General features: G+C 36.4%; 1 protein-coding gene across 1 annotated transcript in view; it reads right to left on the bottom strand.

The window, feature by feature from the left end:
* PTPRD (protein tyrosine phosphatase receptor type D) overlaps nucleotides 1-26,805 on the bottom strand; it is a 354,698-nt gene that overhangs the window by 25,874 nt on the left and 302,019 nt on the right. The window contains exons 29-31 of the mRNA XM_058823656.1: nucleotides 21,970-22,145; nucleotides 6,754-6,873; nucleotides 6,071-6,225 (exon numbers count right to left, since the gene is read on the bottom strand). Of these exons, the coding sequence (XP_058679639.1) occupies nucleotides 6,071-6,225; nucleotides 6,754-6,873; nucleotides 21,970-22,145 (451 nt within the window). The remainder of the gene's footprint in view (nucleotides 1-6,070; nucleotides 6,226-6,753; nucleotides 6,874-21,969; nucleotides 22,146-26,805) is intronic.

Raw genomic sequence — 26,805 nt, 5'->3', positions numbered from 1 at the left:
TTTTGAAAATTATCTTGTTTTTCACTCTGCTAACTGGTTATGTTAGTGTAGTCAGACACAGATTTACTTAAAACTGTCACATTCCTCTAAACAGCCAAGTCTTTCTGTTAGCAATAGCAGCATTAGAAGTACCTGCCAAAGCTTGAAAAAGGGTCTTAGAGATATGCCCCTCGGTGCTGGTATTAAAAGAAAGACTCAAACATATGGGATCGCACTAACATGTTAAGCTTTTAGGTAGTGTTACTGAACCAGCCACTGAAGTTTCTGTGATGTTTTGAAAACACAGTGGCATAAAATTCCAAACACCCTCCAGTACTGGTTTATGTGATCTGATTAGCACCTGTTTGCCTGCACTAATCCAACTTCAAACAAAAACGTGTTTTCCCTGCTATCATTAGACCATTAGACCACACATTAGTGTCTCACCAATGCAGAATCCTAAGATTTAAGCCTGCATTTTTTCATTAAAGAAACAATTTTTTCTTGATCAGCTCTGCAAATTAGGGCAAGTCACGCCGAAAGACCAGTGGGATTGCAGTATTACTCAACTTCTGTAGAAAGGGACTGAAAGGGTAATCTTAAAATATAACTGTAAATGAAAAAAAAAAAAATCTATGGGCATCAATTATTTCAGTCACCACAGAAAAATTTTCAGACAAGTTACTATAAATAAACCAACCAAGATTTTAACCCATTGTGTAAAGTACCTACAAATAAGAGTAGGTACTTAAACAAATAAAGGAGTGATAAATTTCCTTTGTGGATTTTTTTTCTGTTTTTTTTTGGTTTTGGGTTTTTTGTTTGTTTGTTTGTTTGTTTTTTGCATTCAGCTTTAATTTATCTGCTTTTCTCTTTCAAATCTCACACTAAGAATAAGGATCATGGAACATTTAGCTCAACATTGACTGAGGCTCTACTGAACTGTCTTCCCTGGCAGATATAGACAGAAAACTTTATCTTTTTTCTAGGGAAAAGAGTAGAGTGGAATTATGCATTTATGTTATGACAACTACACCATTCATCGAGGTAGTCCTCACAAAATATCTGATTACTTAAATTAAAAAATCTGCATTTAGATTAGGCCTTGATGTTTCCCTTGGTGTTCCAAAATTCTTTCAGCAATGATCTACTGCTGAAAGAATTATCTTTTTTCCCTTTAAATTTACATACCTGTGAATATGTTTTAGCTACCTTTTCCAGTAAAAATCCTGCCAACTTTTCTGCACAAGTGTGCTGGTTTTGGCTGGACTACAACTTATTTTCCACCCAGACTTCTTGCCTCTGTTTCAGTGTGTGGTGCAGGAGCTCAGGGAAGGTGGGTGTGCGTGGAAGGTTGGGAGGGGACACAGGTAACTCAAACTGACCAAAAGGGATGTTCCAGACCATATGGCATCATGCTTAACATATAAAGAGGGGTGAAGAAGAACGAAGGGAGAGACTTTTGGATTGATGGCAGTTGTTTTCCCAAGTCATCATTATGAGTGATGCTCTCCTGGAGATGGCTGAACACCTGCCTGCTCATGGAAAGCACTGAATAAATGACTAAATTCCTTGTTTTGCTTTGCTTGTGTGTGCAGCTTTTGCTTTCCCTACTAAACTGCTTTTATCTCAGCCCATGAGTTTTCCAGCTTTCACTCTTTTGAATCTCTTCCCAATCCCACTGGTACGGGAGCGAGTAAGCAGTTGTGTGGGGATTGGCTGCTGACAGAGGTTAAACCACAGCAACAAGTAGGGCTTTGACTGGTAGAACGTCCTCATGAAATTCTCAACATGTTTTTGACTTCAATATTAGATTCAAATTCAATACTGTACAGGCAATTAAACTGTTATCAAAAGTATATGTCTAAATGACAAGCAAAGATGCCTGTTGCATATACATTAGTAATAAATAATTACCAATATTTTGGAAATTCTGATTATATAATTCTGTACTTCTTTGATATTATCACACAAATATTATTAAAAATATTTCCATTTTCATATCTTTGACATACATTTATCAGAAATCTTTAAGTTGAGTAACGTAGAATGGTAGTATGTACATTCTCAGTTAATTTCACTAGATAGAACTATGTTTTTTTGGTCGCTGTTATGTGAAAAGAGGGTATTCAATTATGTGCTAGGTGGGCTCTTCAGTAATCAGGTGTTTTCAGCTCAGACTTCTTCCCATTAAGCGCTCTATAATTGTTAAATAAACTCTTCACACATTCAAAAACCATTTCCTAGGGACAGGATATTAAGATAGCTAACCAACAAATGAGGCTTTGATACAAGCTTGTCTGGGGTCACTAATGAACTGGGTCTCCATCTACCTTGATTCTCTATTGGACATTTAGCTGTACCCCAAAACCATGGAGCAAACTAGAAAACCATTTAATCCCTTAACATGAAATGGACTGAAAGACAACTGCTGGTCATTATTAAGGCAGATGGGTAGGAATGGAGTAAGGAAAATCCTAGGCTAAACCTTTCACTTGCAATACATACCTATAAGTACAGAATAAACAGGGGGTTACTCTGTAAACATCAAAACACAGACAGGTGGCTCTTGTGTTCCTCACCCACACAGGGTGAGAAATAAATTCTCCCTGTACTGTCAATAGCTTTGTTTTTCAGTTTCTATGGTTTAAGAGTTTGCAGAAAAAGACTTCCACCGATTCTTCAAGCCTACTCTTTCTTTTTATCAAACACATTTTGAAAGGAAGCTCCCATTCTGTTTATACTTCTGTAATGTGATTATTCGAATTTCCTGAGCTCTGATAGTTTGGTAGTTAGTGGAAGAAATATAAAAGAAGGTATTAGTGTTGTCTCAGATGGCTTAAAATTGCTAATATAAATCCTGTGGTCCTTCTAGAAACTAAACTCAGATTACTCCTTCAATGAGATATTGTTAAAAAGACTGTCTACCATAGGCAAAGGATATAAGATATGGTTCTGTATTGTATTGTTTGGATCTAGTTAGAAAAGTCTTAAGTACTTTTTAAATCTGGATGATGAAAAGGGGGAATTTAATGAAAAGGGATTTAGGTAGACCTAAACACAAAATGGGAGACAATAACAGACAAGATACAGAACAAGGACAAGAGGAATATTAAAAAGGATGTAGAGGCAGACTAAGGGCCAGGAAAGGAATAAATGAAAATCAAGACGTTTTTCAAGAACAGAAAAATATCTCAATGGAAAACAGCAACTAGTAGAGGCCAAAAATTAGAGGCTAGAGGCTTGGCGAAAATTAGAATGACAATTACTGTTAGAATTACAATCTTACTTCAGAGAAAATACTAAGAAAGGTAGGAACATATTTCATGAAATGGTTCAGCAATGTGATATCAACAATGAAATAAGTTTGATAAAATAATGGAATTGAAGGACACAACTAGAATATACTCAGAGGGGTCCAGAGAATAAGAATCAGTCCAGATGTGGAGAGAAAAAATTGATAAAAGTGTTAAATGACTTAGAATAGGCAAAGGAAAGATTGGAATGGAGAAACTTACAAAGTGAGCAACAGAGAAGAGAAGGAAAAAAAATGGAAAGCAGATTCTCATTAAAAACTGGGTAATGTGCAGAGTTCGTACTTAACCTTTTTATAATTTATGTTTTATAATTTGAAATGAAATGTTTATGCATGTCCAGTACTTCAAGTTCAAGCCAAATAGGAAGAATTTTCACACTGCTGTACGAAAGACATATCCTTTAGCCTAAAAATACTGTGGCGATGCTCCATAGTTCTTCCTCTTTTGATTTTTTGAACCAATTTAATAATCATAGAATCACAGAATAACCTGAGTTGGAAGGGACCCACAAGGATTATTGAAATCTGACTCCTGTCCCTGCACAAGACAGGCCCAACAAAATCATGTTGAATGTAAAATGATAAGGCAATACAAATCCCTGAATATTATGTTGCTACAGAATGCCTGAAAAGTGACACGTTAACATGACTATAGTGAGAAACACTTTAGTTACTTCATTAGTCTATCAGTTGGATAGTCAACACATTACATGGAGGAGTTAATTAGCAGATTAATAGACTTTGGACTATCCAGAACACTTGATGCTAAATGTCCAGCCTGTTTTAATTATAGAGAGATACATTTTAAATTTTTTTCAGAAACCTGGTTACATTAATTCTGCTCATAGACAAATTGTTAGGAGTCAAATTTTAAAACCTTACTAAAATAATAGGATATGTGAAAGTCTGTCTTTTAGAGGTTAGGTTGTATGAAGTGACTGAATCCTAATGTCTCTAGTAAGTATACATAAGGCAAAAAGCATATATATAGCAGATTATGCTTATTGCAGATAAATTATTGATACATAAATCAATAGGAATTTGGGATAAAAAAAGTCCCTCGGGCATAAAATCATACTACCTAACTTGACCACCACTTTCAATGAAATCTGCATGCAAAACTAATGATGAAGGGAAAATAATTGCCTTGTGCTTCATCAGTACCACTGGGTGATAACAAGCAATGCATTTTATTTCATCTTTTCCAATGGCTAGCCATAAAAACTGATTTAATTTGCCTATTTTTCCATAGTGGTAATTTAGGCTATTATATGAAGAGATTTTCCAGGGTGGGAAAATTAATTTCTTCTATTAAGTTTGGTTTTGAGGTAGCATACAGCATCTTCACTGTTGAGCAACTTTGGAGTATGCTATATATGGATGAAGCTAAAGAAGTTGTATCTGAGGAAATCTAAAATCCTAGACAATAACCAAAATGTTTTGAGACCCTGTAAATGCAAGTACAAAAATATGCCTCTCCATTCAAGAAACACTCAGCAAGCTTTATGAGTATATTTGTGTTGTTATTTATAATTATTCCACATTATTAATCCTGGTGTTTAAATAAACATTTAATATCTGTGTTCCATGTTCTCTGGTATTTTGTAAACAGTCTGTGCCTTTCAACATTTAAGTTCTGCTTATTTTGTTTTCCTGTTGAATTTATTTTTATTATATTGTTTACAGGAGACTCTTTCAATCACTTTAAAAGTGTTTCAATTATCAGAGTCCATGGATGGGTTGCCAATATAAGAAGTCAGAACTAGACATGGCAGTATGCTGTAATTACTATTCCTCAGGTTTTGGATGAAAAAAACAAGACTGGTTTTCAAATATGCTAAGCATCTGTACATGCAGAGATCCATATATAGCGCTCTCAGCCTTACTAACTGAAGGTATTCCAAACTGAAGTTCACAAGAAATAGTGATCTTACGAACTTGCTTTAGAAAGGGCTACGCAGCAAGCTATACAACGTATGAGAATATAGCCCTGGAATGAGGGAACACATCTTGGAGTTTATTTCAATCAGAATTGGTATATATGTTCTGATAATGTCCTTATCAACATGATTTTAAGGCTTTCTCAAAGATCTGTTCAGCAAATTCCAAAGAAGCTGTATCTCTTCCTTTTCATTTTCCTTAGTCCCAACACACAAAAAACAGCTGACTTTTTTTTCTTCCATGGTTACTAATTCATACCTTACAATGCCTGAAGAGGTGTGCTACTTTGCAAAAAAGCATGGAGAACTAATTTCCCTGGAACTGGGTTCAGCTTGTTCCCCAGTTACATCCTTTGCATTTTCAGCTCCTCAAAGTCCTAAACTGGGGATTCAACCTTGAATACAGATTCTGGTCTTACCTGAATTATCAATCTTAATTCCCATGTTTGCTACTTTCTCACACAATATAAATTAAGTAAAAATTTCAGAAAGTGTTTAATTGCTTAAAACATACTTTTTTCAATACTTAGTCTCTTAAACCAATACCATCCTCTTCCTTTTTCATGCCACATTCTGAATGCCACAGATACATTTGTATTCTCCCTGCAGACATTCTTCCTGGAGATCTTTTGACGTACTAAAATTAAATTAATTGTGCATAGACCAAATAAAATAATTCTAGCCTACCCAAGCTGGGAGAGCCATACTTAATTTGCAATGCAACCACCTTTTTCTTTGACAGACTTAGAAGTCTATTTGAAAGAAAATCGTATTTTCATCTGCAAAAAAACAGAAAGCAGGAACCTTGACATACCATGCAAACTTCTGGGCTTACCTGCAATGCACAACCATAGGTCCAGCATCAGGTGGGTTGCAAGTCTTGACTCGTCGCAGGAAAGCCAAGAATGGTGTTGGGTGTTCTGGGACACCATGGTCAGGCCAGGCAGTGAACTGGAATTGCCTCACTTCCCTTTTCTCACTTGAGCCATTCTATGAAATTTAAAAGTTTCATGACAAAACCGCTACTTGAGATTATATTAGCACTTTTTAGTAAAACAACTGCTAAAGCATATATACCAGTGAAAATTGATTAAATCTTCCGGGCCAGCAAGAAAAAGAACTATGGAGGAAAATCCTTATTACAGATTCAAACAATGTAAGATCTTTAAATATACTGTACACTTGTGCACCACAAGTATTCAGCTTTTTCATGGTGAGAGCTCTGCATTAACTTACAAAACTTCATATTATCAGGAACATGTACTCTGTAGAAGTCTCAATATTCAGCACTGTTAGAAGGAAACAAGGGTAAGGCTAGAAAGGAGGAGAAGGGGAGAAAGGGAATAAGGAAGTAAGGGAAAAGGGCGCACAGGTAAGGCAGGAAGCAAAAGGAAGAAGGACGACAAGGTGACAGGAGGGAGGCCAGTGATAGAAAGGAAGGAGGAACGGGAGGTGAGGGAAAAAACTGCCAGCCTTTCAATTTAAAAGCATATAGTAATTACATATAAGTATGTATACCTTGTGAAGTGCAAATGTACGAACACAGTACGTTGCCAATTCAACAGTGTCTAAAAGGGTGACTTGGATTAGTCCATAAGTTTCTGTGCCTCTGCTTGGCCAGTATTGATCACACTTCACCTGCAGTGAAAAACATGTTATCATTTAATACATTTAATATTGAAATTTATTACAAATCTGACTGTATATCACCATAAGTTTTAAAAATATGTGGAGATACAATGGCCAACTTTCAACACAAGAAATTTATCATCCACAGGAACTGCTCTTCTGGTAGTAGACTATATAATGTCTTTCTCCATAATGGGCAAGTTCAGTAGGACATATAATTGGGAAATGCTAATAAACATAGATACACTGTAGAAAAAACCAATTTATAGTAGCCTAAAGTATGACCTCACTTTTCACAGTCCATAACTTCATAAGAGTACTTCAACACAGGTGGAACATTTTTTTAATATTTTCCATATTTTACTTAGTCCCCAAACTTACAAACTACAACTTTGATGTTAATATTTAATATGTATAGATATAGCTCAGTACAAACAAGTAGGTTTTTAGAAATAATTTCTGTACACTGATAAATGATAGGGCATCAGCAACTATTAAGTGGACTGTGAGAAAAAAATTTCCTTCTGAGATCAGTGTTCATCAGAGAAGAAGCACATCATGAAATTGAGTCCACAGGCATTTAAAAAAATGGTTTGGTGGAGAGTTCATCCATCAAATCTAAAAAATCACAAAACATTTCATTCAGAGGAATCCTAATTTTAAAATGCCACAGTCTAGAATATTAAAATATGCAATAATTCTGTGTAAGATGACACATAAGAGAACCATATTTTTATCAATATTTCTAAGGCCCAATAATTTGTTTTGGTTAAAAAGGGTATTTTCAATGTTAACTGTTAAGAAAACAGAAATGCTGAACCCCTAAATCCACCAAAAAGTGTAGTACAAAGCAGTATGGCAATCAAGTAATTTAAAATATTTTACTTTCAGTGGCTGATGGGTGAAACAGAGAGTCAATCTCTATGCTATTTACAACAATACATTCTTACCAATTAGCCCTGCCTACAGTACAGAAAATAAGTTTAAACTGAGTCCAGTAACAACACACTGGGTGTTTCAACATGTCTTCATTAATCACTACAAGCCAGATGCATACAAAATTCAATGAGAATACACTAAATGTAACAAACATCACAAGCAGAATATTGCACAATATTTGCAGTAAAAAGATGTGAATTGTCATGCTAATCCACGAGGAAAACTGATTATTTCCACAAAATGGAAAATTAAGATATGCATTTTGAAACTCGTGGTTCTCCAGGTTCTTCATTCTGCACAATAGTTAATGAAAAAAGACTTAGTATGCTCTCCAACTCTCCAGACCCAAATAGCTCTTTCTCACAGATCATTTTATTTTGAGGCTCAGAGGTCACAGATCATTAATGGCTCACAAATCACAGTCTGAGAACAAGTAATCTAGATAGAGAAGAAAAAAATTCTACCCACTGAAGCAGGGGATAAGAATTAATTAGTGGCAAAGTAAAGGGAAACAATTTTTTACAGGCAATGATAATTTAGTTTAGAGATAACGAATTGCAACAAAGTAAATAAAAATGTTTTATTGATACTGCTCTAAGAAAAAATAGGATTGATAGGGCAAAAATTCTCTTTTTAAGTAAATAAATAATTACTTCCTTGTGTCACTTACTGAAAGAATAAGTACTATATATACAGTATATATTTGCAAGATTCCTAGTACTTGCCCCTTTGGTCTTTGTAAATCAAACTAAAAAGCATGTTTAAAACTGAGACATTTAAATGTGATTATAGAAAATCTAGCTTCACTTTATAATTAATATATAAACAGTGCAACATGTCTATATTGGTTACCTGTATTTTAAACAAACAAGTTGTGGTCTATTATTTATTAATTCCCATGGAATGGAATGTTTTTGGAAACATTTTTTCATAGAAAGTGTGGATACATAATAACTGTAATTTGTAATCTTAGCAACTACAGGTTTACTCTGACTAAATCTGGGGGTTTTTTTAATTAATAAAAATGATTTTTTAAATTCAAATGAGAGAAAAGTGTAGCTGTGCCTTTGTATGCCTAAATATGTCATTCTTTTCTTCACTGGACAGATCTCACATAGAAATTATATGCTCATAGAAGCAGTACCAGCTTCCAGAAAGCATTTCTGAAAAATTACCCACCTTGCAGTCTGCTACTGACAAAGTTTGACCAGTTTGAAAATGACAGAAAATGTTTGTTTTATTTTTATTTTGTAGAGTAATCTAATGTTAAGAATTTACTCAGAATTAGAAAGCTATTTTTCAGTTACGCTGGGAAAAAATAAATGTGCATGCTCCTTTAGGTGGAGATTTTGCTTGGGTTGTTTTTTAGTGTACTAGTTTATCTAACATAAACTTCAATTATGGTATAATTTTTCTAAAATACTTTCTGTGAGACCTACGTGATGCAGAGGACAGCTGCTGGAAGCAGACAGTAAGTGTTCAATAAGAAACTCAATTTGTAGTGTAGTATATATATTATTTGAAAGTGGAAACTGATGAAAATAAGTATCAATTCTTTTAGAAAGAAAACCTGATTTCAGGTTGATGTGGATTTGACCTTCTGGAAGAGCACATAAAGCGTAAATTGATTGAACTGCATCTTCTGTCCCTTTTGCCTATTGATTTTTCTGAGATCAAGAGGTCTTCTTCAGAGATGTGTCCTTATGTGCCTCCTACCCTCTTTTGCTCTGTGATCATAAACCTTATATTCCCAATACTCCTAACAATTTAGAGTCCAATTTATCTTTGTGAGAGATCAAGCAATGTTTTCTATTGGACTTCACTGGCAGCAGAGGACCAGATAATACAAGTTAATTGGTAAGACACTACTTTCTGAGACAGAGTTCTTTCCAAACCTTTTATTCTATGTTAAGATCCCAGTCTTCAGCTCTTGAAGACATTATATAGTCTACTACATATCCTATGTTCTTTTCAGAAAAGGAATCTCAACCCCCAAAATTTAAGACTAAATGTCAACAAGCCAATTTTGAAATGTTTTGCCAAATGTGTTCTTGCTATAGCTTTTTGGCATGTTTAATTTCTGCGTAGTAAGAGCCATTTCTCTCTTGCTTCTGTAAATTATTTGGAAAAAAAATATTTTGGCAAAGGATGCTGATGATAAAGCCCTCTCCAGAGTTACAATTACAGTGGTTTTATTGTGAGTTACTTTCTAATATATTCTTGATAAGCCCTCGCCTCATAGTCATCATTTTTCTCTTATCCATGTAGTTCTGAGTTCCAAGGGTTGATCTTTTCCCTAGCTGACTATACTCACCTGCATCCAAGAGCTTTTCTGTGCCACTAACTGCGCATGAAAACAGCTTCCACCTGCAAATATCTAATATTCTCTTGCCTACAACTAAAGATGGCAAGATGAATGAAGCAGACACATGAGTGTGAAATAATTCACTGGTGATCTAAGAGTGTTTTTTTAAAAAAGAGAAATGTAACTAAAAGTACTGAAAAGCATATCTTTTGCTCCTACTTTCACTATCACAGAATCACAGAATCAGAGAGTGACTAGGTTAGAAGAGACCATCAAGATCATTAAGTCCAACCACGCCCTAACTCCTCAACTAAACCATGGCATTGAGTGCCACATCCAGTCTTTTCTTAAACACATCCAGGGATGGTGACTCCACCACCTCCCCAGGCAGACCATTCCAGAATTTTATCACTCTTTCCATAAAGAGCAAACTTTTTCCTGATATCCAACCTATATTTCCTATATTCCCCTTGGTGCCGCTTAAGACACTGTCCTCTGGTTCTGTCAGTTGTTCCCTGGAGAAAGAGACCAACCCCCCCTGACTGCAGCCACCTTTCAGGGGGTTGCAGAGAGTGATAAGGGCACCTCTGAGTCTCCTTTTCTCCAGAATAAACACCCCCAGCTCCCTCAGCCGTTCCTCACAGGGTTTGTGTTCCCAGCCCCTCTCCAGCCTCGTTGCCTCCTCTGGATGCGCTCAAGCGTCTCAAGGTCCTTCCCAAACTGAGGGCCCAGAGCTGGACACAGCACTCGAGGTGTGGCCTCACCAGTGCTGAGTACAGGGGAGAATGACCTCCCTGCTCCTGCTGGCCACACTGTCCCTGACACAGGCCAGGATGCCTTTGGCCTTCTTGGTCCCCAGGGCACACTGCTGGCTCATGTCCAGTCGGCTGTCACCAGTGCCCCCAGGTCCCTTTCCAGCCACACCGTCCCCAGCCTGGAACACTGCAGGGGGTTATTGTGGCCAAAATGCAGGACTCAGCACTTGGATTTATTAATCTCCATCCCATTGGACTCTGCCCATCCATCCAACCATTCCAGGTCTCTGTGCAGAGCTCTCCTACCCTCCAACAGATCAACACATGTCCCCAACTTAGTGTCATCTGCAAACTTACTAATGAAGGACTCAATCCCCTCATCCATGTCAATGAAGATATTGACCAGAGCTGGCCCAGCACAGACCCCTGAGGACACCACTGCTGACTGGCCCCAGCTGGATGTGGCACCGTTCACCTCCACCCTCTGGGCCCGGCCACCCAGCCAGTTCTGAACCCAGCACAGAGTGCTCCTGTCCAAGCCAGGGGCTGCCAGCTTTTCCAGGAGTGTGCTGTGGGAGACAGTGCCAAAGGCCCTGCTGAAGTCCAAACAGAGAACATCCACAGCCTGTCCTGCATCCACCAAGTGAGTCACTTGGTCACAAAAAGGGACCAGGTTGGTCAAACACGACCTTCCCTTGCTAAACCCATGCTGGCTGGGTCTGATACCCTGCCCACCCTGGAAGTGCTGTGTGATGACAATCAATATAAACTGTTCTGTGACTTTACCTGGTACTGAGGTCAGGCTGACTGGCCTATAATTGCCAGGGTCCTCCTTCCCACCCTTTGTGTGATGGGTGTCACACTGGCCAGCTTCCCGTTATCTGGAACCTCACCAGTGAGCCAGGACTGCTGGCAAATGATGGAGACGGGCTTCACAAGCTCATCATGACCCTGGGATGGATTCCACCTGGTCCTATGGATTTATGAACATCCAAGCATCTCACAGTTCTCTGACTTCACCTCGATAACAGGGGGACCATTCTGCTCCCTGACAGCATCTCCCAACCCATGATCCTAAGTTGCACACTGCCAAAACCACTACATATGAAATCAGAGCATCTCTCAAAGGACTAAATACAATAAAAAGAAATCTTTTTAGGTGCCATAGAAATGGATGTAGCTAGAATACATAACTAATGGTAGGCACATTTTCTTAACTTGCCTCTCAAACATACACATATTTTCTTTCTCTACATTTGTTCCTCAGACCATGCAAATCCTTGCTCTTTGTGGAAGTACAAATATTCACTGAAAGCAAAGCTGTAAAAAAAATATAAATGCATCCTTTTTCATTAAAAATGAGAAGCTTGAGACATTTTCAGACTTGACGGGTTTCAGCTCCAGAGTTCCTAATATTTGTGGATATTCACACTTCAACAAGTCATAGACAGTAGAGAACATGCTGCTATGCATCAACAGAGCTGAAGGAAGTGTATTTCCATATGAACATATGAATACAAAGATTTCTGACATTCAAGGGTAGAGAAATAATTTTCCAGTATAAAGTTCCATCATTCATGCTGAAAAGCTCCTTCAGGTGATTCTTAACACATGAACCAGCTGCTACAAGCCATCTAAGATTGTAAGGACAAAACAAAAAAAGATCAGGAAAGAGACAGAAAACTAATATAAGGCAGACACATATAGCGCATGATTTATTGTAAGAACAGCATATTAATTATGCTGAATCTAGAATACAAAATATCAGTAGAACATAATTTCTTGCTCCTGTTTTCTTACTAAAAGAACTTTTGCAGACAGAATTTTCTATAGTATTTTCAGATGACCTTCCTTCAAAAACAGAAGAATAACATAATAAATTATGTTGAATGCCAATAATAATTATGCAATAAGAAAGGTAGTGCCAATTGTTGCTGGTGGAACCTGTCTCAAACCCTAGCAGCTAATTTACTGCCTCAGACATTTCAGCTGGTGTTTTGTCTCCAAACAGATTTTACAGTGAAGCCATATTCTTTTTCCAGGAATGCCTTGCCACCTAAGGATTAGACTGATTTGATTCTAAAGCTTGAAGACACTGACAATAGTATTTGAGATTATAATGCAGCTTAAAAAAAATCAGAATACAGCCCCTTTTTTTTATTTTATTTAAACAAGATTTGATCTAGTGCAACTCATTGAGTTCAGTCTAGGCTTAAATGAAAGATTAAAATATAAATTCATAGTCATAAACACGTTTTGAATTTTCGTTTTAAATACAGTAGCCACAAAAAAATTCCAGTAAGAATCTGGAGGCAAGATAAATGAACCATAGGCTAATCAATTCATAAGAAATTTTAGTCCTCTACTAAGGCTTCAAATACACCCTCATGACTCCCCTACTTTCTGAAATTTCTGAGATATGAATAATAGGTTAACAGTTAACACTGAAAGATAATAGATTAATTAAAGGAATTATCCCCAGATTTTTTCCATTCTGATCCTTATGAAAGAGTGTGGTGTGGTTATTAAAACAAAAGGAAACAGATATTGAAACGAATATTGGACATATTTAAAAGTGTTTTCTATCTCAATTTTCATCTTCATCTATACAATCAGAGAACAGTTCAAAGCTGTATTGCTGATATCAATGTGACATGCTTTTTTTGAGCTCTTTCTTAGAGCAGGGAAAGCATGGTTTTAATGAATTCATTTTGAAGGATGAGTCTGTCAAACATTTAAGATCAGCAAGATTTTCCAAAATAATGTCTTGAAAAGGTTTAAATGAATGGACTGACTGGAAAAGTGAATGTGCTGACTACTTTTTGTTTCATCCTCCTATACTCAAGGCTGATCACTCTGTGCAGCCTGAATAATACTTTCACTGAATAAGATATTACAGTATGAAGAACATATTGAACATTTCAGCCTGCTATTCAAGTGCTGTAATGAAGATCTACTATGTTCCATAAAAGAGAACTACATTTTTAAGCGGATATGAATATTATGTAAAATATCAGTGAAACAAAAGGATCAAAAGAAAGAAACACCAGATCAAAAAAATTCTATTATTATTATGTCTTTGGTTCACTTGAAACAGAACTAATATGTGAAAAGGTACATTGGAAGGTGTTTCTTGGACCTAGAGGTCTCAATCTGGATTTTGATTTTTGAATGCAACTTCAAGACAAGGTGAGCTATCTATAACTAGTTTAATACATAGATGAAATTTTTAATCCCATAAATGTATTTCATACACTTCCTGTTACATGAACCAGAAAATTCCCCTAGCAAAAGCATTGATTACCAACCTCAGTATCCATCTGTATGCATTAACTTCCTTAGAACACAGGACAAGCTCTGTAAATTATGTAAAATGTTAAAAATAATATTCTTTTTCAGAGACACCCATTAGAAGAACTTAAATTTTCCTGATTTGTTGCTTGCCATAAAGGGCAACTGGCCTTGAGTTTTTCACCATAATCTGCTAAAAAAGGAAAAGTAGGATCACCTTTTGATAAACAATACTAAATCCACTCTCTGACATTTTCAAGCCTCAAATTGCTTGACAGAACACCATGTGCTGAAGTAATGTACTACAATGCTAAACCAAACATGAACTAATCATGTGTCCAGAGAGGGCCACAAAGCCAGAGAAGGGTCTCAAATGTAAGTGATGATGAGGACACAATGGTTGTTCAGTCTGGAGAAAAGAAGGTTCAGGGGGTACCTTATTGTGGTCTAGAACTACCTGAAATGAGGTTGTGTGAGGTAGGGGTTGATCTCCTTTTCCAGGCAACCAGCAACAGTAAAAGACTGCAGCAGAGAGGTTCAGGTTGTATACCAGGAAAAAATTTCTTCACTGAAAGGGTGGTTAAGCATTGGAACAGGCTTACCAGGGAAGTGGGAGAGTCACCATTCCTGGAAATGTTCAAAAAACGAGTGGACATATCACTTTGTCATATGGTTTAAGGAGCACAGTGGTATTTGGTAAAAGGTTGGATTTCATGAAGGTCTTTTCCAACATTAATGATTCTAAGATGCTATGTTCAATAAATTCTGAAAACAAGCAGGATTTTTAATTTTCTAACTCAAAAGTTCAATGGGCATTTTCTACATGTGGCATAGTTCCTCTGTATTAAGAGAAGAATTATATGAGGTAGTAGTATATGTCTTACCTCAAGTACAAAGCAAAGGAATTAAGAAAATAAAGTCCAACTGCAGAGTTAGAATATGGTTTTGACTAAATCACTTTCTATATATACACTTGCTTCAGGGAAATATTATTTTTACAGAAAACCATCAGTTTACCCTAACAGCTAAAAGAAACCACACGGAATGATAGCACAAAAACCCTAAATGGTTGCCTTGAAAAATACTTTTGGCAATACCAGGTATCGCCAGCTAGAGACCATTTCAGATAAGACTGTGGTGCAGAAAGTCCTTGAAAGCTTACAATGGAAGACACTGTACACAATATCCCACCAAGGCTGTTCCATTCTTGACATTACATTTTGGAAGTTCTTTAATAGTTTGATATAAATTATCTTCACTGCATAGTTTATTTCTTCCTCCTTAAAGCCCCAAAGGCAGGGAAAATGGTAGATTGCTATGGAATTTTTTAACAACCTTTCACATGCTGAAAGAAAACTGTGATTTCCTTCACTGTCTTATATATAAAACAAATCAAAACCTTACTATTTCTCCAGCATCTGATCATCACTGTTCTCTTCTAGATTCTCTCTAATTTACCAAGATCTTTTCACATGGGGCATTAATTCTGTATGTTCTCAATTTCAAATGTAAGTAAGCTGAAATAACCAGACTTTGAGCCTATTGACTGTGTAAAAGCAAAATTAACCCTACTCATAGTACAGCATTTCCACAGCTACTTTACTGGATGATATTCACAATCTGTATTTTAGTTGAGGAACCTTGGCACAGGCTCTTCCACCTGAAATGTGCCCAGATAAAGAAACTCTACGCTTTATTGGATTAGATTTTTGCATGCATTAAGCACCTACGACTGACTACATTTCAGTCATAGAAATTGAGAGCTGACCATGTTCCTGCCCTTGTGCCTCTGAGAATCCTTCCATAATAAACAGTTATGACTGAGTTTTACAATTCTGACATTACAACTGGTGACTCTACCTCGTAAAATGGTGTAGCAATTCTTGGATTGTGGCCATGGCATTCTGTTACAGTGAAAAAAAACCCAGTACAAACCTACACATTTTTATTTTTGTAATCTGGTGAACACATGGTGTACTTAATTTTGTGTTTTCCTTTTTTTTTCTCCCATTTCTCTCATTCATTCATCATCTGACTCATATCTTAGCATGCAGCAAGCACTGAAGCGGTGAAATAAAATTCTGATAGTGCATTATTGGTACAGAAGGCATTGGTTTACCATTAAAACTAGGGAATGAACAATGACAAACTGCATATTTAATTCCTCTTTAGTAAAACAATACATTTTAGTATGAAAAAATGCCATCAGCTATGTGTCCTATCTACGAATATCTGCTGTCTTATATGCTAATGTACCATCCACCAGTTAAAGACATGATTTTTTTGGTTGCTACAAAGCATTGCTAAATTATCTTTTTATATTTTCCTATATAATTATACTTCACAACTTGAAAAAAACCCCCACATTTTTACACACCTGTGCTGCCCCATATAAAACACCAGTGAAAGTTTTCTGCAAAAATCAATTATATTTTGCCTAAATACAGTAAAATACAGGTGCACATGGGACTGTATTGAAAATATTCCTAAATTAATTTTTAAGTGCACCTCTTGCTGACTTCTCTATTCCTTTAGTGAAAATGTGTAACAGTATTTTGACAGGTAATACCTCCAGTATTACCCAAACATACTTAGGAGGAAAGATCTGAAATTTTCTGCAGAAGCCCTGCACAACAAATGGAAAACTAACTTCATCACATTTGCATAAAAGCCTGTTGCATCCATATCATATAGAAAAGAAAACTGCATTCTTCATTTTCTGTGCTTATTATTTACTCTGGGGCATGTACTGTTGCTTTGTCTTACATATGAAGTCAGATAGATTAGATATCAGTGCCTACTCTGCCGTAACAAATCAAGAAAACTCTTAGCAACATGCACATTTTGAGTAGAAAAATATAGCGCTCATCCCAGACCTGCCTTTATTTTTTCCTTTCCTATAGCAAGACTTAGAAATCTTTGGTTGCCAATGTCTGTTTCAAAGCTGTTTTTACTGTGGAGTCCCAATGTACAATTACATTTTCCAGTCGTTGTGGGTTTTGTACTATAGTTGAACTTGAATAAGCCTTCCCTGATTTAATTTATTATATCCTCCTTAAAATACCCAATCAACCCACCAAGCAAAACAAATCTCAAACAATTATTTTACCTACTTGATATTTCTACTGTCACCCATTTTCCATTTTTCTTACAAATGGAATAGTCTATAAATCTATAAAATTTTCATTGAAATACTCAGACACAAGTGTTCTGATGCTTGATACTTGAATAACAGGAGTTCCTATCTAGCATTTCAGCCATACCAGGAAAAGTCCATTTACCTTCCCCTGTGACAGTGCCATCTCTCCTGACTCTCTCAGGTGTCAGTGACAAGTTGAGAGACAGTAAGTCCAAGAACTTTCAATTATCTTTTGATGTTCTTATGGAACAAATACAGGACCCATGTAAATAGTTCCATGTGTATCAATAATGGGGAATAAATCTGAAACAGGATACTTCACTTTCCTACTGGGCGTGTTTTGATCTCCCCCTTCCCAATGAAGACTCAGGATTCAAGATGTTAAACCTTGACAAACCAAGATAATTATTCTACACATATGGTTTTTTAGATAATTTTTGCTTATAATATTGATGATAATATCCACCTCATCATAGTCAAATAGATGTTTGGATCAGGCTAACAGAATGGCACAAATGAGGTTCTCTCATGTTTTCCTTTAGTCATTAGCAAATTTGAATGAAGCTCATAGTATCACTATGAAAACTAAAGCCTTCCTCATCAGTAAAGAAGTTCAGAATGTGGCTCAATATCAACTTGATATTGACATTGTATTGTTATTTACCTTCTAATATTTGCATAATCGATAGTATCACTATGTTTTCATTTAGCTTTGACCTGATTGGGGTTTTTTTTGTCAAAAGATTTTAAACCTAGGCAATGGAGTCTCAACATAGAAAATATTGTAATGAGGTTAACAAGAGAAGTATTTTCTATCAGTTCCAAGATAACACAGCAAATGTATTCAAAATACAGAATTACAAAGCAAAGAAGGAAAGGATTGAATCCTCTTGCAAGTGGACAATCTACAATAGTATCCGACCCTGAAAAAGGAGGAAGGACTATATGCTTCCTGTTGGAGGCACCATGGTTAGGTTTTGCTATAAAAAGAGATTTTTCATCTGATCATTCACACAATTCACTACAGCCCATGAGTACTCAGAATATCCAATGAGTTGCGACGAGCAAAAAAACCGGATCCAAAACTCAAAAACAACAACAAAATTTAATCTGTACCGCTTGAGGTAGAGGAGAAGACAGAGAAGTTGGAAAGAGAGATATCATACATTAAAGTTTTACATATTTTACATGTTTCCTTAGTATAACAAACAACTGCTTTCTTTCAATCTCAAATTTACAACCTTCAGTATTGTAATTGTACAACCTTCAATATTGTTTTATTTCACTAAGATTAAACTCGTATCTGTGACAAAAATGCTACTAATACTGTTCCATGCACCGCCAATGTGTGTAATCCTTTTTGATACAAATTATTTTCATGGTAGCTGAATGATGAGACTGACTTTCTCTTACAGTCGAGTTTAGGTCAAGGGAAATTCAGGTGATGACATTTAATATGAAACCAACTAAGTGTGAAAGGTTATAAGTGAAAGATCTTTTTTTTCCTGCAGCTTCCTTATAGGCAAACAAATGAATAATGTATTCACTGTAACATCTTCATTTGATCTACTCAGCTGTAAAATATGAACATTCTCAAATCTGAAATCATTCAGACATCTAACACATGCTAATGAACCAACTTTGTTTCTGCAGATGCAATTAAAATCCTCATCTTTATCTATGCAGTCCAGGTTATAAAGGCTGATACCAGGCTGCAGGACTGCATAATGCAAAAAAGCTAGCTAAACAAAATGACGACATGAAAATGGAAAGCAGAAAGTCTGAGGGAGAAACAATCTTGCCTTGCAGCAGGAATAATGATCAGGCTGCCAAGACACAAAAGCAATCAAAACAGAATCAAAGGAGAAAGAGAAACAAAATTAGCAAAGCTCTTAATCCCTAATGATATGTAACAGTGCTTATATTTCATGTTTGAAATCTCACATGTTTTTCTTCTACAAGAATATGCTATATAAAAATGATAGCCCAAGAAAAAGTAGCAATGTAATGCCATCACTAGGTTTTTTCCCTGCACAGGGATTCCCAGTGCTGCCTCACCATCAATACCATTAATTACATTACATGCAGCTACTGTATTAGAAGTGGTAAGTGGTATGCTTTATTCACAGAGCTGCTGACTCTGAGACTGGGAGCTGAGTTATGTACTGGATAGCTGGTATGTAATGCTCTGCAATGAATGCATCAGATTCAGCCTATGATCACATAAGGTGCTAAATTATGCACAAAACCCACACAAATGTAAGCATTGAATGCATGAGCAATCCATTGACTAGAATGTCTAGTTTCTTATTCCACTTAGAGCATGTATTGCTTCTGAATGCTAATCACTTATGGGGGTGATTACTATTCTGATCAGTGTTTTTTTAGGGTGCAGCCAACAAAGGCTAGAACTAGCTAAAAACTCTGCTAGGCAATTACTGGAGAGAAAGAGAAGAATTTCATTTAGCTACATCAAAACGTCCTTCTAGACAGTGGCTGTCTGTGGCCTGCAGTATTAAGATAAATTTTCAAGTACTTAAATATACCTTTTGCAATGGGCTGCTTATTAGGAACTGATTTTTTTCTTTGCTCTGGTGTCATTTACCAGCAATTTTAATGAATTAATTAGTGAAGAAATGGGCAGAATTACATTTTCTCAATTCCAAACAGGCAGTGCCTGGACTAGACAAGGTCTGTAGACCCAAGATAAAACTAAAAATTCTGCTAAAATTACCATATGCTATGTACTAATTGCCATCAGGTATGTGAAAGCAGTGGTATTAATGTAGGTTGAATTTACATGTGGGAAGTGATTCTATAATTAGAATGCTATACATTGCTTGAACTGCAAAAAGCCTACTCTACTTACAGAAATGACAGAAAGGGTAAAAGAGTAAATATATATGTTTTGGTAAGCCTCCAGAAAGGAATGACTGCTGCCAAGAGGTTCAAGTTACATAATCATTGCAATTATAGGTATCCAAGCATATGAAAAAGACATCAATGCCAACACAGTACAGCATTAGACTTCATGGTGCACTCCACCCTGTTCCAAACTGACACATGCTGAAGTATTTTCATTTTGAAATGGAGCTCATCCATGAACTACTGAAATATCAACTATTATCCAGTTACCCCTTTAAGATACTTTTACTGATTCAAAACCGGTCTGGATGATAAATCTTCTGTCCTCCTCTGTAATGTCTTTCTATATTACTGAACTCTTCTTGATCCCCCATCTATATGGTATTTTTTTAACTCATTGCACAGAGCCTTCGATGCCTTAGCTTTTTCCACCTTCCACCTGCAGTCCTGCAGCCTGCTTCCCACTTGCAGCTTCCTGCCCCTTCACACAAGCTTCTAGGACAGAGTGCCTCAGAATGGCTGCAGCAGTGTTTGTTATTCACTTCCTGGGTTTGAAAACTCTTCCACTGCAATTGGCCTGGACCCAAGGGAAGTGATAACCACTGATGTTAGAGTCACCACTTCTTTCTCCCAGTTTCTGATTTCTACGTTTGGTTAAGTTTCTGGTTTATGATATAGGCCACATAAATGTGTTTGCAGAGAGCTCAGCAATGAACCAGCTGTGCAGCACTCTGCCCAGCCAACGCGTGCTCCCAGCAATGGTAACAGAACCACAAACAACCCGTGAGAACTTCAAGTACCTCTTGACACAAAATACTGTTACTGTAGAAAAAGTTTGATAGAGGATCCACCACTGATGGCTAAATACTTGTTTGTCTTCCTGACTGGCTGCTGCTGCTGATTTTTCTCATTTCTCTTTCTCCCCATCTTCCTCTTCTGTTATTGTCTTTTACTCTTTCCTCTCTAATAACAACCACTCTTAGAATTGATAAATGCCACCAAATATGGACCCACTAGTAAATCTTCATGCAACACACCATGATCTGTCACTACACTTTCTATCACTTTCTTTATCTTATTAAAAACCTAATTACTATTTTTTATTTCCCTTTACATATAGCACATATTTTACTAAAACTCTTCTAGTAATAGAATGTATAGTTTAATTATTTGAATAGTATCATGCTATTATCAGAACAATATCTGTATGTTTTAGTGCTTCACTTTCCTAATTTTACTTCGGTCTGCAAAATTGAATTTGAAATATGACAGGTAATTTTGTATTCTGTTATTGCATGTGCTGTTGTAATTTTCCTAGCTACCAGTATGTGCTCAAAAAAAAAAAGAGTTTCTCAAGCAAATCTTCATTGATATTAAACAATGGTGAATTTATACCATTTAAAACTGAGAACTGAATGCTGTTGACATACACTAACTTCCTCATTACAGGATGATACAATCATGTTCTTATTACTACAGAGGAAGTAATTCTTTTGGTCACCTCATAAGATTTCCAACATGATTAAAAAAAAAAACAACCGTCAAAATTACTGAGATCAAAAAATTAAAAATTTTCCAGAGCATAAAAAAAACCTAAATAAATGTTGTGACTTGGTAGTTTCATAGTGAAAGCAAGATGTCCTAAACATAAGTACTTTTTGTGGCACTTTAAACTTGTGGTAACCTAAAAATCCCCTCAGTTTTTACACATATAAAGAAGACAGGCAAACATACATGAAGGAAAAAAAACACCACAGACATCAGTGGTAACTCAGGTACAATATTTTTAACCTTGCATAAGTTTTCCTTACCCTGGACCTCTCCTCTAGTTTTGTCATCATGACGACTGTTGCACCTTGTTGCTCCCACATCATTCTCCAGAAGTCGCCAAAGGTTTCAGGCAGTGCCCCCTGCGTTGCTATATAAGCATTCTGCTTCCTGTATCCATCTATGTAGTTGGCATTGATATAGTCACTGCCCGGGATGCCTGCAAAGAGAGGAGAGTGAAAACACAGGGCACAGCCTCTCTGCCATCCTGTTTTACAAGGGCTGAACAATCCCACGAGACTGGATTTGATGAATCCTGGCTTGCTGTGTGTGCCAGAGAGTGCATGGGTACTTACATGTGAGTGTAGGCCATCTGTGGAGTCAAGAGGCATGGTGGTGTCTATGGGAATAACAGTTCTTTTGAAACAAGCGACTTTGTGTGATAAGAAGTATAAAAGAAGCCTGAAAATCTGTATCAGGCAGAGAGACCTGGGGGTCAACACAGCAGCATTTAAAAGCTGGTCTGATGCTACCTGCAGACAGCCAAAATATGGCAGTGCTACCTGGGACAGAGCCCTTTGAGGATTCTCAATCAGACACCCTGAGTAGGCTCCTCAAACATTCTTGTTGAGGTCACTGCAATTCCTTTAAATACATAAGGGAAAAAAATATCATGAAGACTATTAATATCACTGCTATATTAATTTTCTCCATTAAATGCTAAGATAATTATGAGTTTTATTGTAACAAAACACATTATGTAAGTCAGATTTAAGAAACAGTGAAATTTTCTATATGGTGTATGCAAGAAATAAAGACCGTTGCAACACTGAGTAAGAATTAAAAGAAGTGAGATCCAGGACTTGTGTGCACATGGGAACTACACCATTATTTGCTTGAGGCTCAGGTATTTTGGACAAGACTTGTGCAGGAACTTTGGCTGTGCCTACCAGACACATGTCCATTCTTAGAGCCCCATAGGAAGCAGGCCAGCTCCCAGCTGCAATCTGGGTAACTCAGGGTGTGCCACAGGATGCCTGGATTGGAGCATGCTGCCTACCCAGGCCAAGGAGGGGTGTCAGCTGTAGCAAAGGTCACATTACTACTCTGCACTAATACAGCAGGCATGCTCATGGAAATGAATAAAATTGGACTTAAAAATCTCAGGCCACTACTGAATTCAGTAGGCAGTGCCCAGCTTTTAACTCAGACTGCATGTGTGCCGAAAGATAAAGCACTGAGGGAACCATTGTTATGTTCCTGCTGTTGCTTTAACTGATGACTAGAGAAAGAAATAAGATACTCATGTGAGATCTCAGTGCTGGCTGAATAGCAAAGCAGTGTTAATTAGCTGAATATAATCATCTGCAACTTAGTAAGTTTTGTTGAAGTAAGTGACAGAAGTTACTTATTTGAGCAGAAATGAATGATTTATATTTATGCAGCCAATGTGCCACGCACAACTCTACAACCCCAAAAAATGGTAAGAGGCTCCACAAAATCTTTCGAGAGTCAAGATGATGATACCAGCTCCAGATTTATTCTACAGCTATGACTGTTTTCCCTCATCAAAGCAAAAAAATTGAGTTTCTTTGTCTATAAAACAGAATAAATTGCAAATAAGTATTTCCCAAGATCTTTGTCAAAAACAAAATCTTCAAATAGATTCTGATGCATTATCTCCTGCTAGTGGTCCCAAATCAGGAATTACTGGAGCTGCACACTCCTATCTTTCCTGACTATAAGTAGCACACATCTGAAAATGTCTTCCAAAATATTTTTAATTTGAATGGAAATTAGGGGTAACTCTTTAAAATGGACTGTTTCTTTTAAGCTACAATTTTAATTGTTTCAACACATATTCAGAGTAAACCTGAATGTTTCATTCCACTACTAAATTAGCAGTGAATGAACTCACAGACTAAATGTCACAGTAAGTAAGATCCAATATAATCTGGAAATTATTCAGATTACAGGATACTGTATCCCGTAATTTCTAGTAAAAAAATTTGCTTTCATGCCCGATAAAGTTCCATATACGTTCTTGTTTCATATGTTCAAATCATATTTAAACTAAATTTTTAATTTGTTTTTACTTTCTGTATACAATTAGAAGAAAATCCTGACAAAATACTTCAGAGATAGAAAGACCTTGTGACTTCAGGGTTACAAGAGAGGCAGAAAATGGCACTCCTCAGGCAAGATGCAAGAATGGACACAGGCAGACTGTCTGACTGATTTGACCTGACTGAAAGTCTCTTCAGGAGAAAAATAAAACAAAATAAAAAACTTGTTAACCTGCATAGTCCATAGCTGAAAAGCATGATTCCCCTCCATGAAAGTCAGAAAGTGGAGGTCAAAAGCATCACTCTTGTAGATCTGAAGCTGTTTCACGTGACACTTCTTATTGGGGATGTTGGAGTTAATGATATAGAAAATGTAACTGCTAGGCACAATGTTGTATTTTCTTCCTTTATCAAGATAATAAAACTTTTTTTCACAAAACAGATGAGAAAGAAGAATGAAGCCAACAGGAGAAATCTACACCAACTGGGTATTATTACCAAAGGAACTGAGAAAGCTGGTAAGAAATGTTTTCTGCATAAATTAGAATTCTATTATGATGCCTGGTATCATACTTTGAAGCACATGTTATAAATAAAAGCCTGAGGAAAAAATGAAAAACAACACTTTGTAAAGTGGTTAAATGATCTTCTGGGAAAGCTGTCCTCTGGAACTGATAATGCACAAACTCAGTGTGAAAATTAAGCATGAGAACTATTGCAAGCTGTTCCCTAAAGAATGATCTTTACAAATTTTAGCAACCAATACTAGTACCGGATGTAAAAAAAATCCAGAATCCTGAAATTGTAAATTCATTTCTATTCACTAATTTGTATTGAATTTATTGACAAATTATATTAAAATATATAACTTCTAAATTAAATAAATTCTAGTTCTTTCAATTAGAATGAAGGAAAGCTTCCAGATTACACCTTCCTTGATCTAAGATTCAAGTCAGAAAGAATTAAGATTAAGAATTACTGACAAATGCAAGGAAGATTTCTTCAAATATAGACTAAAGTGGAAATTTTCACTTTGTTTCTCCACTTTATTTATTTATTATCTGTAAAGTGGACACGAAAAATTCTGTATTTCCTTTTAGCTAGAAAAATTAATTTTCAAGGCAAGTCAGCTTCACTGCACCAAATGAGGATATACTTGGGACATGGACATGAAATTCCATTTACCACAGGCCCTGAGCAACTATTAATGAATTAACCAATGAAGTTTCGGGGGGGGGAAAAAACAACAAAACATGTTGTTTCAACACTTGCACTGAGCTTTGCATCAAGCATTTATTGCTAGCAGAATACAGTACTGAATAGTACTGTACAGTACTCAGTAACACTTGATTTGCTGAGATCAAGAGAACAACATGATTCAGAATGCTCAGCTCCATTTTCTCTCTCTCACACAGTATCCATTAGGGATGTTCTCTGTTCTCTACCCATTCTCATAGTCCCTTTAAGTATTGTACCCATTTCTCACAGAGTCTCTTTTCATCACTATTTTCATGCGTGACCTCAGTTTCACATCCTGCTCCAAAATCCTTAAAGCCCTCTAGGGAAGGTGCTTCATCATGAGAGGACTAATGAATTTGTTAAAAACAGCAAATACAAAAATTGAATATCTGTAAATACCTACAATGACAAAGAATAAAAAAAAAATTAAATCTAAATATTAAAATTTCCATTTATGAAATTACTTTTCTGGCCATAACCTCATTCTGAGCTGAGAAAACAGAACAATTTTGTGTCAAGTCCAATAGTGCAAAAACAATCAAATGACAACCAGTCTGACTGCAGTACAATGAAATCCTGCAAACTTTTGTTAGCTGCCATAGCTTGCAGGCAACATACCCACAAGCACAGCAGCAATTGCCATCATTACTTAAATTTGGGCTTCATAGTTAAGAGAGGTCAGTTGTTCTGTAAAAGCATGGGTCAAAAAAGGTACAAAGCAACCAAATTCTGTAAAATTGATATGAACTTTACCTAAGCCTTTTGGCATCAGTGGGATTTATTGTACCTTTAGGATGGCATACTTGAAGTATAAATTTAGGGTAATCTATGCAGTATAACCTGAACTTTTTAAGTTTCATGAAAGCAGAGACACAGTTTCTGCACAAGAAGTCAGTTAAAGACCAAGCTCCTGAACCATGATTCTACCACAATTATTTTCTAGTAGCATTTTCAAATATGGTGATGAATGGCCAGAGTCTGCAATCTTTTAATTTAGCCAGACAGGAGTTAAGTACAATGGGGGAAGAATAAAATGAGTAGTTCAGCACTAAAGACAATCCACTTTTAAATATCTCAAGAGAACAATGTTTAGTTTTTATATAGTCAAAGTGAATGAGCAATGAAATAAAATTAGGCAATGCCACAATTAAAGTACAGAAGATAAAAAACCCCATGAACTGTATTGCTCTCAATTTATGCTGAGAATGCATGAGCTGAGATGACAGTACAGCTTACTGCAACATAGGCTCAGATCCACAAGGCTAATAATGTAGACCCTAGGAATGATTCACTTGATTTCCTGAAGAGAGTTATAACCTCAAATAACTTTAATTAGACTTCACATTTTATTCACAAACTGAAATCAAATAATGAAATTATTTCAAGCCTTCACAAAGGATGAGTACTGAACAGCCTTTCTATTTAAAATAAATTAAACTATAAAGCTTTGTTTCTGCGCTGCTTCCCTAAGACATGTGCTTTTAGTCATGTGCATAAATAGTGTGAAGTACTAGGATTAAATTCTGTCATGCTTGTAAACAAGCTGGAAAAATACCATGATGAAGTGAGAGTGTT

This window comes from Ammospiza caudacuta, chromosome Z (assembly GCF_027887145.1).
Source record: "Ammospiza caudacuta isolate bAmmCau1 chromosome Z, bAmmCau1.pri, whole genome shotgun sequence".
Lineage (NCBI taxonomy): Eukaryota > Metazoa > Chordata > Aves > Passeriformes > Passerellidae > Ammospiza > Ammospiza caudacuta.
The sequence above is the reverse complement of the archived record's forward strand: the minus strand, read 5'-3'. Positions and strand labels throughout refer to the sequence as shown.